This window comes from Eleginops maclovinus, chromosome 2, assembly GCF_036324505.1.
Source record: "Eleginops maclovinus isolate JMC-PN-2008 ecotype Puerto Natales chromosome 2, JC_Emac_rtc_rv5, whole genome shotgun sequence".
NCBI lineage: Eukaryota > Metazoa > Chordata > Actinopteri > Perciformes > Eleginopidae > Eleginops > Eleginops maclovinus.
Window position 1 is genome coordinate 17,319,898 of NC_086350.1, and position 14,633 is coordinate 17,334,530.

At 39.9% G+C, this 14,633-nt stretch overlaps 2 protein-coding genes across 2 annotated transcripts; one reads left to right on the forward strand and one right to left on the reverse strand.

The window, feature by feature from the left end:
• The first annotated feature begins 9 nt into the window (after positions 1-9).
• Positions 10-6,994, forward strand: tsg101a (tumor susceptibility 101a). Its single transcript, XM_063900990.1, has 10 exons — positions 10-401; positions 1,169-1,256; positions 1,366-1,431; positions 1,831-1,994; positions 2,263-2,389; positions 3,420-3,477; positions 3,704-3,798; positions 4,904-5,106; positions 5,193-5,432; positions 5,625-6,994. The coding sequence occupies exons 1-10, from the start codon at positions 360-362 to the stop codon at positions 5,712-5,714; spliced, it is 1,173 nt and encodes a 390-aa protein (XP_063757060.1). The 5' UTR covers positions 10-359; the 3' UTR covers positions 5,715-6,994.
• Positions 6,995-7,333: 339 nt separating this feature from the next.
• Positions 7,334-14,231, reverse strand: ldha (lactate dehydrogenase A4). Its single transcript, XM_063901002.1, has 8 exons — positions 14,020-14,231; positions 11,549-11,674; positions 10,503-10,620; positions 10,194-10,367; positions 9,883-10,056; positions 9,603-9,720; positions 8,679-8,802; positions 7,334-8,527 (listed from the first exon to the last, which is right to left on the reverse strand). The coding sequence occupies exons 2-8, from the start codon at positions 11,672-11,674 to the stop codon at positions 8,363-8,365; spliced, it is 999 nt and encodes a 332-aa protein (XP_063757072.1). The 5' UTR covers positions 14,020-14,231; the 3' UTR covers positions 7,334-8,362.
• Positions 14,232-14,633: the final 402 nt, after the last annotated feature.

The following is a 14,633-nucleotide window of genomic DNA, read 5'->3' on the forward strand; positions in this document are numbered from 1 at the left end:
CCCACGTCATTTGCATACCGGAAACAGTCAGGTGGAATACCGGAAAGTCTTTTTGTTTTCTATCGGATATTTGTTTTTCGGTCTCATTTTAGAACTCTTAATAAACTATTTACTCAAGTTTCTCAAATGATTACATCTTGTCGCATTGACAAAAGATACATGACTCGTATTGGACTATAAGGTTTCCTATAGACACCGAATCATTGTCTTAATTGTAGTCGGGCCCGAGGCTGGGCTAACTTTAGCCTAGCATTAGTCGTGCTAGCTAGCGTGCTAGCTGTTAGTTTAGCTTACTTAAAAGCCATCCGTTCGCTCAATTTATCTATTACCAAGAGCGGTGAAAACAGCAACTGAAAACCATGGCAGTTGTCAACGAAGGTGTTCTGAAGAAAATGCTCAAGGTACGTGTTGCATCACTTGATGGTCAACTGAAACGTTAGCACGTTAGCAAATGTTACCGATACCAAACATGACAATATCGTTGAGGATGTTCACATTTCCTGGACATTTGGAATGGGATGTGTATTGCTGGATAAAAATACGATTTACAGTACCTTAAATAATAGTGTGGATTATTTCAGATTCCTTTTGCATATAATTTGTTGACCTACATTTTACAGCCGCCTGACGTCAGCTAACCTCACTTATATGTCTAATATGTATATTAAATAGGAACGGTTGTTTACTGACATGTTTATAAACATGTCAGTAAACAACCATTCATATTTTTCAGGATGACATTATGTGTCTCTTTTATTTCGCTTGCAAATAATTGATCCCATTTGTTAGGCATACTTGTTTTTCTACTGTTGCCAAAGTAACACTTAAACCAGTTCTTAGTTTATACACCAGTAGATATTATAGTGTATTTTCTGACTTAATTGGATTTAATTATATATTTGATATTCCTTTATTTGTCACTTTCTGAACACTCTGTTCTCTGACCTCTTTTTGTTTTTGCTATTTAGGCTAAGTTCTAGCACAAGAAAAAATTAAATAAATATGACCCACCACAAACAATTACTTTAGGATTGAAATACATAGATTATTAGTTGTGCCAACTCTGTCTGAATGTTTTACTTATGTGCCAGCAATTATGTCCAAAATGTGATGATTTATACTAACATACATTACTTTTTCCCTTTCTTCTTTTGTTGTTATTGTCCAGCAATACAAGTACCGGGATCTGACGGTTCGTGAGATAACCAATGTCATCAGCCAGTACCACGACTTGAAGCCGTTGATGGATGCTTATGGTAAATGAGTTAGTTATACCAATCTCACAATTTTTTCTGGTTATATATTGTGTGCTCATATGATTGCAAATACGGGTATTGTGAATTGACATGCCTTCTTTAATTTTAGTTTTTAATGATGGATCCACAAGAGACCTGTTGAGCTTGACAGGAACTGTTCCAGTGAGCTACAGAGGTAAATCATTTTTTACAGTGCTTTCTAAAACTACTAGTTGTCTATAGAAAAACATACAACACATTGTTTCTTTGTATAATCTGAAACATGGGGCATAGGAAGGTGTCAGTTTCTTTTTTTCGTTGCTTCACCTGTGTGCTTGCTCTAACTTGCTATTTATCTTGAACTTTTAAAAAATCGAAGTTTCATCAAGTAGCAGATGCCTCGTATGTGTCAGCTAGGGCGAGAACTTGACTAGACCAAAACGCATACAAATTCATATTCAGAGTTATTAACTCTAGACTGCACATCCTAGAAATGTGCCTCAAAATAACTCAAATGTGCAAGTTCTGAAAATGTTGATACTTATAAACATACTATGTAATCAAATTATAACATAGTGTGTGTTTTTCCCTGTAGGAAATACCTACAACATCCCAGTGTGTCTGTGGTTGCTGGACACATATCCCTACAACCCTCCCATATGTTTTGTCAAACCTACCAGTGCCATGATGATCAAAACTGGCAAGCACATCGATGCCAACGGCAAGATTTACCTGCCTTATCTACATGAGTGGAAGCATGTAAGTGACTCAATGTTTATTTAATTATAGACTATTTATTTAGGCATGGCTGATTTATGAAATGTTTAGAATTTAAGAAACATAGATTTCTTCATGTAATGTTGCTATAGAGGTTTTGAGGATACGCTGCAGTACTGACATTTGTACAATGTTGCTCTAATTTACGAATATAATTACAGCAGTTGCTTTTGCCATTGATCATTTAAAATACCATTCCGTATTTGTCATCTTTCTCAATAATAAAATGACCTCATTGTTTGTCTCACAGCCTCAGTCCGACCTGTATGGTCTGATTCAGGTGATGATTGTGGTTTTTGGAGAGGAGCCTCCTGTGTTTTCTCGGCCCACATCACAAGCACCTTATCAGGCATTCCAAGCCGCTGGACCCCCAAACCGTGAGTGACACACAGGGTCATCCAAGTGTTTTTTATATCGGGTCAGGAAGAACAGGTTGACCCACAGACTGTTTTGATACAGAGTGATATGGTGCTGATAGAAGCATGAACACTGAACACCAATCAGAACACTGGAAGCTTTTTTTAATAAGTCATGGCCACTACATTAATATCAATGACAGCTCTCAATATGAGAAGCAGCTGTCAGTAAAAAAGATCAATTAATATCAGAACCAGAAATCTTTTATTGTTCCCACACGGTGAATTTACATTTGTTAGAGCAAAAGTGGCATGGCAGGTAAAAAAATGGAATAAGCTAACATATACGTATAAAATGCATCACAAACTACCACTTCAAATATATCCTTAAGTTAAAAGTTTAAAAAGAACATAATAACCTGCACAGAGGTAGGGTTAATAGATACTTTAACTACTTTAGATTTAGCTAGTTGTTCCAAAAAATGTGCCAACTGTGATGTATTCCAATAAATTGTTTGCATAACACTGTTATCTAAAATGCGTTCCTGATTCATCTTCTATTGTTTTGTTTTGCTTTTTATATTTGCTGTTGAACAGTTTATACCAGTTTTATTTAAATTTCACATCTTGCATAAAGATTAACAGACTTACAAAACATGTCAAGGACATACTAAGGTCCTCAAACAGTTACAAATAAATCAAATGTTTTCATATATTTTCTTATTGTACTTTTTAGTGAATGTTAATCTGTTAAAACGTTTTAACTATAGATGGATTATATAGCCATAGTTACTTACACGAAATCGATGATGTGTGTGTATAATTCATGTCATTATTTCATACTGTGTAAGGAATCATCACAGTTTATAAGATGATGTATATCGCACACCTGGTTTTAAAGTGATGCATTTTTATGTTGAAGCACTAGATGGAGCTCTGATACTTCACTGCACCATTGGGAAGGGAATTTGCTTTTGTGAGAGTGACACAGCGTATTTTGTCCTGTATTGTCCATGGATTAAATTTTTTTTTCACTATTTCTCTACCTCAGCTTCCTATATGCCTGGCATGCCTGCGGTCTCATCCTACAGCCCAAATCCTAACCCAGGGTAAGACGATTGCCAAGCGGTTCTATAACTCTCCCCTCCTGCTCTATCACAAACAAACCTGTCCTGGCGTGGTTGTTTTTGTGATTTCTTCAGCAGCATATAAGACAGACTAATATTTGTAAACCACTGTTCAACTGGTTCACATACATGTATTATGCTAGCTGTTTGGAAATGAAAAATAGAAAGAAAGAGCTGCGTTTTGACCAGTTTTTTTTTTTTGTTGCAGAGGCTATCCAGGATACCAATACCCAGGAGGCAACTCTTACCCACCCACTGCTGGACCTGCACACTACCCCACCCAGACCCCAGTTTCCACAGTGGGTATGTATCACATTATCCAGGGTGCTTTATTTCTCTTTCCCAAGTGCACATTTTAAAGTTTAAAATTAGCTTTGCACAAACTGCAAAAGCACATATAAGATACAAAAGAGGATGCCCTTTTTTCCAAAACATGTCCTTTTTGTCTTATTGCTCTTGTATTTTAATAAAATATTTCTATACCAATTCCACCCCCACCCCTTAATAAAACCACAACAATAGTGTCCTCCTTTTCATTTTAGTTCACTCTTAATGAAGACCTTTAACCTTTTGACTTAAACTCTCTTGCCCCCTGTGTGACTCCGGTGGCATCCCGATGTGCCGGTGAAAAGGTTGTTAGTGTAACTAGAGTGGGGGATATTAAAGGCCAAAGGGTAGAACTGATATGAAGGGAAGGGCAAAGTCCCCCCCAGCTATCACAGTTCCAAACTCAGACACACTTCTATTTTTAGGATGGGAACAGTAACTCCACAAAAGACTGACCTGTGATCAGGGGACTCATCACATCTGTTAGCAGCAGTGCAAGGCTGGCCATGAGCAACAGGCAGGAGGAGATTTATCTTGCTCCGATATTTAGTAAAAGGGAAGAAATGGATTTTGCCCGTAGACTACTCTCCTCTCCAGGCTGACATCTGTAGTGCTGATTCCAGACTGCACATTAGGTGCTCTTCACTGGAGACATCCAGCATTGTTTTTCCACTTGCATTAACTGGTAGTGTTCAGGGCACTTTGATGACACGTTCAATTTTGTATAGCACTCTTATTTCTGTTAAAAACTGACAGGAAATGAACCTTTTGCACAACTTAAATAAAGTAGTTTAACAATTCCACTTTAAACCATTTCGGTTAGCGCTTTTCAAAGGGCAAATGAAAGGGCTCAATTCAATTGGCCAATTAAATGGTTCAGCTCAATGGCCCAACCAAATGGCTTGTTTCAATTGACCAATCAAATGGCCCGTTTTAATACACCAATGTTTCAATCGGCTCATGAGAAGGCTCGTTTAGATCGAGTCAAATAGCTTTTGATACTGTGCATTTTTCTTTAATCTGTGATTTTCCTTTTTCTGTTCACGGTCTGACCTCGCTTTCTTAACATCTTCCTCTAAAGGCCCGAACCGAGATGGCACCATTGGCGAGGACACCATTCGGGCATCTCTGATCTCAGCTGTGAGTGATAAGCTTCGCTGGAGGATGAAAGAGGAGATGGACAGAGCTCAGGCGGAGCTGGACGCCTTGAAGAGAACAGAGGAGGATCTGAAGAAAGGACATCAGAAACTGGAGGAGATGGTCTCGAGACTCGACCAGGAAGTGGTGAGAAATCCTAGACTTTTTTTTTGGTCCTCTTCAACTATTTCTATAACGAAATGATATGATTTTAATACCAATATTACTGCTAGTCCGAGGTTGACAGGAATATCGAGCTGCTGAAGAGAAAGGACGAGGAGCTGAGTGAGGCCTTGGAGAAGATGGAGAACCAGTCGGAGAACAACGACATTGACGACGTCATCGTGCCCACCGCGCCGCTGTACAAACAGATCCTGAACCTGTATGCTGAGGAGAACGCAATTGAAGACACTATCTTCTACCTCGGAGAGGCCCTCCGCAGGGGCGTCATAGACCTGGAGGTTTTTCTTAAGGTGACCACATCATCAACATAGCTAGAACTAATGCATGATATGATGTTTATAAAGTACGGATGTTTTCAGACACATAATTGACTGTATGTCACATGCATTTTGCCAACAATCAATCCTAATTTGCACCTCCAAGTAAACAACTTAAACTGTGGGTGGTTCAATTGAATAAAATTGTATTCTCTTCTATTACAGCATGTACGCCTTCTGTCCAGGAAGCAGTTCCAGCTTCGTGCCCTCATGCAGAAAGCCCGCAAGACTGCCGGCCTTAGTGACCTCTACTGACAACCAGGAACCATTAATATCTTCACGCTCCCTTACTCTCTCCTCTTCCTCCTCACTTTTTATTCCCATTCTTCCCTTTTATGTCTTCTAGAAGCTGTCCTCTTTTTTTAATCTCCAACAATCTGTTCTTGTGAGACAGAATTCTTAACGGCAAAATGCAACATTTATGAAGAACTGGACTGTCCCGTGTGGTCACAGTTCTCGTAGGAAATCATTTGTATTTTTGATCTGACCAAATAATTATTTGAGATCTTTTTGCTTGAACCGTAATGACCCATTTGCACCAACAATAACTAAAAGCACTGTGATCACATTGTGAACCAGGTGCTGCGGTTGACACAAAAACATACCTAACACACATGCCATGTTGATGAAGTCACGTGAGAGTGTCTGGTGTATCTGCGTTGGTGTACTGTGGGTTGGTGTGTCAACTTGTACATGGAAACCACAGGAAGTGGTTCGGGTTGCAATCCCTTTGCCAGACAGTCATTTGGCTAGTAAGCACAAATTGTTAGGGCTGTGTAGAGAGGGGCTTTGTAGAAAGCCCTATGTGTCCTCTCCCCTCATAATGAAAAGGATAGGCCCTGGTGTAAATACCCAGGGCAACCTTTCAGAAAGGACTTGGGGCTCAGACTTAGGATGTAATGCTGTTCAAGTCATGTTCGGTAGCCATTGAGTCAAGAAATCACTTTCCCTACAGTGCAGTACAGTACGTACTGTCTTTTTGGCTTCTTTTAATGGGTTACATTTTGAGCTGCTCTGCCACAACCACACTATTATTTGTATTTCCTGTTTACCCGTCAGCTGCTCAGGTCTACCCTCCAGTCTGACTGCATTAACCAGTCAATCTTGTACAGTAGTTGTTTCGCTCTGGATGACAGTCTTGCCATGCTTAATTGTAATGCATTACAAAACAAAATTCTGTATTTCTTTTCTTCACTTTTCTATCGTCTTTGTGCTGTCCCCTTATTCTCAGTCCTGCTGAGAGGTTAAGGTTTTCAGTAAACATGGGAAAAAATGTTGTGAATAAAGCTGGAGCATTGGAGGGTACAAAAAAAATCGAAACAATATATTGTACTAATCAAAATGTTAACTTATGTAAAGTTTGCAACCAGGTATCATTTAAATTAGCCTTTTACTAAATGCACTTTGAATTGTATGATAGAATATCTGCTGTTATTGTTTTTCTTGTTTCCAATTCAACCATAGTCCACCTGTTCTTTTATATCTGTAGATTTATGTAAATCAGTACAAATAAATGGAATCTGATATAGATCTCATATTTTTTGATGGGTTATTTATAACAGAAAAGTGACATGTATTTCATTTTTTTCTCCGTTGCACTCTATTGGACAATGCCAAACTACAGAAAGTAATTTAATATTTGTGAAGAAGCTGTAATTTAGAATCCAGGGCTTAGTTAAGTGAATCTTTTTAAGTTACTGGTATGTTAGCAAGTGTAGCAGAATCTACCAGTATCTTTACCTTATGCTGACTTCATACAGAAGGTACAGACAGCCTTTTGATCTCTGCATGAAAACCTCTTAGGTAAACAAACACAAGCTGCCTTTCGCTAGCTCGCATGACGCACAGTGAAAAAAGGACAAATAACAAACGTGTCACTATCCAGGCAGATTTATTTGATGTTACAGCAAAAGAATCACCATTATCCAGCTGCCATGACAGGTAAAATTCCTCATTGATAGATAGACCATATCTAAGGTTGTAACATTAATACATAAATAGAACCTAACTGTATTAACAGATATAAATAATACCTTTGTTTTTCTCTTGATGACCTTTTCGGAGTGAAGTAAAATAAATACAAAACCCTTTGAGGGTATTTATGGTGCGTACTCAAACACCTTCAAGATCTTTCTGTTATGATTCCTAACTTGAAGCTAGGCCATGATTGTAGCTGACTCTTTCCCATTTGGTTCTCCGTTATCTCTTAGTTGAGTTAAATTAGGTCACTTTGTTGGCAACCGTATTCTAATTCTCCTTTCTAACCATTATTTTAAACCTTGACTTTTCAAATATTTTTCTGTCAGTGCACTTGTGGTTGGATTTGTTTAAAAAGGCTTCAATGCCAACCAGTAAACGTAGCATTGATAAACTCAAGGTACTTTGGTATCACAGGATTTTATCAAAGGGATGTTTGCAGCAGTGTTATTATGACTTAGGAAGCCCTCCTCATAGTGAGTGGAATGTCTCCATTATACTCGAAATAAAATATAAAGAGATGACCAAGTGGAAAAAAACAACTGGCAACAATCACAGAATAAATACAAACTACAGACAAAGAGAGAAGCAGTAACAGTGCACAGAAACATTACAGTACATCGAATCTTCTCGTGTAGACAAGACAACAACAGATACACCTTCACTCCAACACAGTCTAAGCTGGAAGGCTAAAATACCAGTTGCTTTTCCAAATATTCAGTCATGGAGGGAGGAAGATGTAAGGGAAGCGGCAAAGTGAAATGACACCCATATTTGAATACCTAAAGTTAAAATATCGCCTCCATTAGTTCAGCTACACACACACTTGGCCTTTTTAGACATTCAGAGGTTTCATTCGCCTGCTGCAGTAAGGGGCACAGGAGGTACAGAAGGAGGGAGTCGGAGTGGATTCAGAGGAATGCTCTTCACAGGGTGAGCTCCTTCTGTACGCCCCACAGGGTCTCGGCGCTATTCTGCACCTGCTTCTCCTCTTCGGCCTTCAGTGTCATGTGAACCACATCTGTCAGGCCGCTGTTGCCCAGGACACACGGGACGCTCAGGAAGACCTCATCCTTTACTCCATGCATGCCCTATCAGGAGGAGGGAGCACATTTAGGTGAGGGTTGAAAGGTCTTTTCATGATAGATAAAGAATGTACGTTATCTTTTTGCAATACTATGAGTTTTATGATGTAGGATTTGGAAAACAGCAGATTGTTTGGCTCGCTCTTAATCTTCTTACCTGGACCAGTGTTGACACAGGGTGCACTTTGTGCAGGTTCTTAAGGATGCTCTCCACCAGGTCAGCCACAGACATACCAATGGCCCAGGAAGTGTAGCCCTTCAGCTTAATAACCTCATAGGCCCTGCAGTGCAATCACATAAAAGGAAAAATGAACAAAAGTGAGAACAGCATGTTTCCTGGACAAAAGACAAAAATGTTAGTTTGATACTTTGGGACTGTGTTTGTTAAGACTTTGTCATTGGAAATTTGCTCAAAACATAAGGCCAACCTTCACAGAGAGCATCAGTCTTTCAGAGTTTTGAATTGAATATTGCAATGCAAACAATTTACATTTGCAAATTATGATCTCCAAGCTCTTTAGGCTGGCCAGAATGACATAAGAAAGTAATTAAAAAGCAGGTACTCTCCCCTTGTCTTAGTTTTGTTTTTATTTTGTACCTAAAAATCATCTATTGATTGTACTATTTGAAACTCCTTAAAACTTAGCTACTTCAAGTTGAGTAAGATGGACTGACAGTGACATAATGGTAAAGTATCAAAGTGTACAAGGCAATTTGGATTGGTATTGTTAATTAAAGTCATTCAATATGGGCGAACCCGTCTTTTATCTTCAATATTGTCTGGTGTTGCATTAATGCAGACTCGTGGCTGGAAGCAAAGCCATGAGGACAACTGCACGGTATAATGTTACGGGGACTGACATAGCCTTTGTGTTTGCACTGGCTGCCAGGCACTAGTAAGCCAACAACACAGAAGTGTTCTGTGTACCCGCCTCTGCTTGCCTTTTGGCCCACATCCCTGATTAAATTCCTTTCCAGGGCTAGTCAGCTCCACTGGATCTTGATAGAATTGTGCATGTCAGTATTTTTTTGATGTTTTTGTAAATAGACAACCGTGACTGTAAACATATTGTCTACTCACCCATCAACCACCTCTTTATGAATAGCCTTCCAGTTCTCACTGTCACCCTCTGTGCCCATCTGTGGGTTCAGGCCCTGCAGAGACACTCCAGCAACATTCAAACCGCTCCAAACAGGCACTGTGAGAAACACACACCAGAAAAGTGGTACATTAAAAAAGGAATAAATGTAATTGTGCCATGATAAAACATGGAAAGGATGCAGCTGTATTAAAAGATTTGCAGAACACCAACAAACTGCTTTGGCCTGCAGATATCTTATATTTAGTCAGAACTTCATACCACTGGAGTCTCCATGTTCTCCAATGATCCAGGCGTGGCAGCTGGAAGGGTGGAGGTTGAGCTTCTCTCCAATGAGGTGACGGAAACGGGCGGAGTCCAGGTTGGTGCCAGAGCCAAGGACGCGGTGTCGGGGGAAACCACTCAGCTTCCAGGCCACATAGGTCAGGATGTCCACTGAAAGGGTAAAGGGGACATCTCTTCAAAATTAGAAAGGTGCTACTCTCTTCCAGTACCCCTTAACACTATTTCAGGCCACAAATGCTCTCATATTTCCCTCCTCCCTCACTTATTCACACCACCGCCTGGCTAACCTGGGTTAGAAACCACCATCAGGATGCAATTGGGGCTGTACTTGACGATGTTTGGGATGATGAACTTGAAGATGTTGACGTTGCGCTGCACAAGGTTCAGACGGCTCTCGCCTTCCTGCTGGCGGGCGCCGGCAGTCACCACCACCAATTTGGAGTTGGCTGTCACACTGTAGTCTGAAAATCAACAAAACAAGAGGGGTTCTAATAGAGCTGCAAAATAATAGTTTCATTAACAGTCAAGTTTACATACCAGATTGAAAATAAATTAATCAGGAGTTAAAAGGTTGATGTTGTTTTGTGCATGCTCACCCTTGTCTCCCACAATCTTGTGTGTCTTCAGGAAGAGGGATCCATGCTGCAGGTCCATGACCTCACCCTTCAGCTTGTCCTCCATCACATCAACCATGGCCAGCTCATCACACAAGTCCTGGTTGTATAAATATATACAATAGGTCATTCTGACTAGGGCTTCAACGTACAAATAATTATTTTTTTCGGTTAATCATTTGGTATATAAAAAAGACAGAATAGCGAAAAATATCCATCCCAGTATTACAAAGTCCAAGATGGTGTCTCGTATTGTCAGTCCAGAACCAAAAGATATTCAGTTTAATATGATATAAAACAGAGGAAAGCAATAAACTCTAATTTGAGGGTCTGAAAACATTACTTTAATGATTAATTGATCATCCAAAATCAGTTTTGCTCTACTAACTCATCTGCTAATTCTGAAACCCGTACACTACTTAAGAGTAGTTTTTATTTAATCAATAAAGTTACAATGAGGCGTATTCACAGTAGCTGGTCTAACATGGCTATAAAAGCAGGAAACACACCATTCATCCTGGCCCTGACTGTTGAACAGCATTGTTAGTTGTAAAAGCTGTGACCTGGTTTCCTTGAAACTCCTTTGTTTCTTATTTGGAAAGGATCCAGCTACCTTGCGGGGAGTGGAACAAGGATAAATAAGGAAATGCAAAGTTTCCTGAGAATTTCTTAATACTTGGAAGCTTGCAGTTTTATTGAATTTTAACCGAGCATTACAGAAGCATTATAGAAACAGATTCCATTAGTTAGCACACTTTCAAAGTTAGTTTGTTCTTAGTCCTTGGATCTTTCTCAGCTTAATTTCTTTATTACTTTATCTAATCTAAAATAATAACACTTTCTAATGTTTATCTAAGTTTGATCTTTCAAGGGTTTACCCAAAGCTTCTTATGAGTTATTTTGTGTTATGTACTCACTGTACTATCACTGTTTGAAACCTGTCATAATATCTGCTTTCACTTTGCTGAGTTCAACAGGTATCTACTCATACACACACTCAACACAAACATCCTATCTTTCTGTCTCACCTTGAGCAGTATGCTGATGGCAGAGGCCATGCCCACCATGCCGACACCCACCACCGTCACCTTGTTCCTGCTGCCAACAGGCTCCTCTTTCATCACATGGCTGATCAGCTTCTCCTTGGTGGACATCTATTTGAAAGTAGAGAGGTGTTAGGAAAAGCGGATAAATACAGGGGCAAGAGAGAGGGTGAGTGTGGAAATAGAGAGGCAGTAAATGAGTGCTACATTATGTATGTGACAGTTGGAATGTGTTGTCACCAGGCGTACGTGACTGCTTTCTCATACAACCATGAGTCAAACTAGGAATTCCCTCTTCATCTCAGTAAAACAATTGAAAGAGTGTCCTTCCCCCAAAAATGCAAGCCCTGCGACCACAAGTTCCGGTTCCCTACTCATAAAGACAACAACTATTATCTCATGTTTACTTCCTTAAATGGCAGTATTTCTTGCTTCACAGCGCCACACTGGGTCTCTATGGCAACCACTGCCTGGAAAAGTACTGCAGCCGGTTTCCATCCAGCACAGACCTTCCCCAGCTGACGTCACACACCACTATTTTTGTTTCCTGGTCAAGAAAGCCATGCTTTCTCGCGCTTACAGGCTCTTACATCATCAGTATGACTAGGCTGGATCTTCTGAGATGTGAAGATGAGCACGTAGTGTAGAGCCTGACAGTATTAATGCCCTGTAATACCTTCCTTCAAAGGGTGTTTAAGACCTCTGCATGGTGAGTTTGCACACAATAGTAGGATCTGGTAAGTGGGACAGACATACCCAATATCCCTTTATCCTATTATCCCTCGCTCAGGAGGTTAGCTGAAGGCTTACTACATACCGGCCTTGACCCTGAGGTGCCTCAGGTTTGTGACATACAAGAGGACCCTTTGTTAACGTACAGTAAAAGATTACTCTATCAATATTGGCCGAAGTTCCTTTTTTTTCTGTTGAAATGTAATGTACAAACGCACCAAACTTCTACCGTACCATGACTGAATGAGGATTACAATAAGGATTATAAGAAGCTCAAAGAACTTAATGTGACATTGTTAGAAAAAGACGGAGATGGATTTTTTGTGTTAATCTTCAGATTATATACATTTTTGGGACTTAAAATAAGTAGCTGTTACACACAACTGGAATACAAAACCTTTATATGCATACTTGCATCATCATGTTTCCTTGTCCATTATGACATTTACTTAATTTGATCAGCAACAGCAACAGGTCAGTGGGGGTGTACTTAGCTCTGTTGAGGTGTCAGGAATCATGGTGGAGGGCCAGTAGCTGGCCTTTCCCTAAACAATTTGCACGTGACTGTGCATACTTTGTCTCTGCACTTTTGAATTTCAGACTACTTGTATGATCAGACAAATCAACAGCTTATCAAAAAAATGATTTGCTAAAAATGTGGGAGTAACTTTACTAGCTTGATTTAGTTTCCAGTCATTAGACCTACGGTTATCGAATTTAGTCAGAAAATCTACTGAAGATGCCAACAGGCTGGAACTCAGAAAACTAATGAATTTAACCTGAAATACATCATGGTAGTGACCTGAAACACTATATAGAGTAGAGTAAAAAAACTCCTAGGCTAAAGAAACAAAAATAAGAAATGAAAAAAGCCATAATATGAAGATAGTAAAACGTAAAGAACACGTCAAATGTAAAGTAAATCAATCAACTAATAAAACATATAGATGGGAGTGAAATGGGAAGACACCTTGGATAAAAAAGAGGGATGCTTCAAAGTGTTATGGCCTATCAATATGTTGAATAATATACCATTGTTGGATGGGGATAGGACTGTATTTATAACACCGTGTATGCAAATCTGCCAAAGCTCTGACAGCAGCACCAACACTGCTCTCACTAAGAACTGCTTTCCCACGGGCCAGCAGATAAATGCCCCATATTATCTGTCAGCTTTCACTGCTGTGTGGATGCTCGTCTCCTGGTGTCTCCTTGTGTAACACTGCATATACAACATACAATCTGATGTAACAACAGTAACAGATAGTAACCTATATTAGTGTACTAAGCTATTTGGGCGATTTCCAATTGAAGAATTCATAACAGGTGTTCCCACAATTTATAGCAATCGTTCTTAAAACCCATTCATTCACTGGCATGAGAGTTACTGCAATAAGTAGGAAATTGCACTCACAGGCCAACATCCTGTTGTACCGGCCACCCACATAATACACACACATAACAACCAAAATACGCACATTTTACACTTGGAGCTAAAGAAAAGGGTAACCTGTCAAAAACTGAAGTTGGATGCCAGCCTCACTAACAACCAATCGACACGATCGATTCTGACCAGCGACACGCCCCTCGGCAATCTTTCTAAAATGCGCATCTATTGCTAAAGTCCCCTTTTAGACCACTCTCAATGTGCCGGTAAATGGCGCATATCAAGGAGATCGTTGTGTAAGGCTGTAGGCTGCCGTGGGATATGTAATGTATCTTACCTTGAGTCTTCAGCTAGACAGGTGGAAACACGAAGTGGAATGTGTCTGTTCCTTCCGAGTGCAGCTTTTCCGCAGAAGTGGTGCTGCAGAGTGGGTGTCTCCCGGTATATAAAGACAGCCTCCTCCGTAGACGTTACGTAATATTCTAATGAGACCGGCTGGATCCGCTGTGGAGGAGCATGCTGAATGGCACGTATGTATGGGGCAGGATGTGGTATGAATCAGAAAAGCACTCTATGAATTTATGTTCTGTTTGAAACTAGTACGTTCTGCATGGTTTAGAAAACGTGTACGGAAATTATTTGAAGCGTAGAATCGTGAGTGTATCGTCATTTCTGACGCACACGTGACTTTAATATTAAATTACACAACGGATATCTACGAGTTCATTGGTAGTCTGTGAATGGTGGGGAAGATCATCGAAGAACAAAATGTTTTTCAGAGGGCTGCTCCCCTGTCTCTTCCGCTTCTGTCATCTACAACTAGAAGCGACAGAATAATATCTATGATTAGATTATTGCTGCTATTAGGACTCAGTTTCCGGTTTAGTTCTGATAATGGGCGTGCACCTCGAATTGCCGGACATATAAGTTTGATATGACTCATGTAACCGA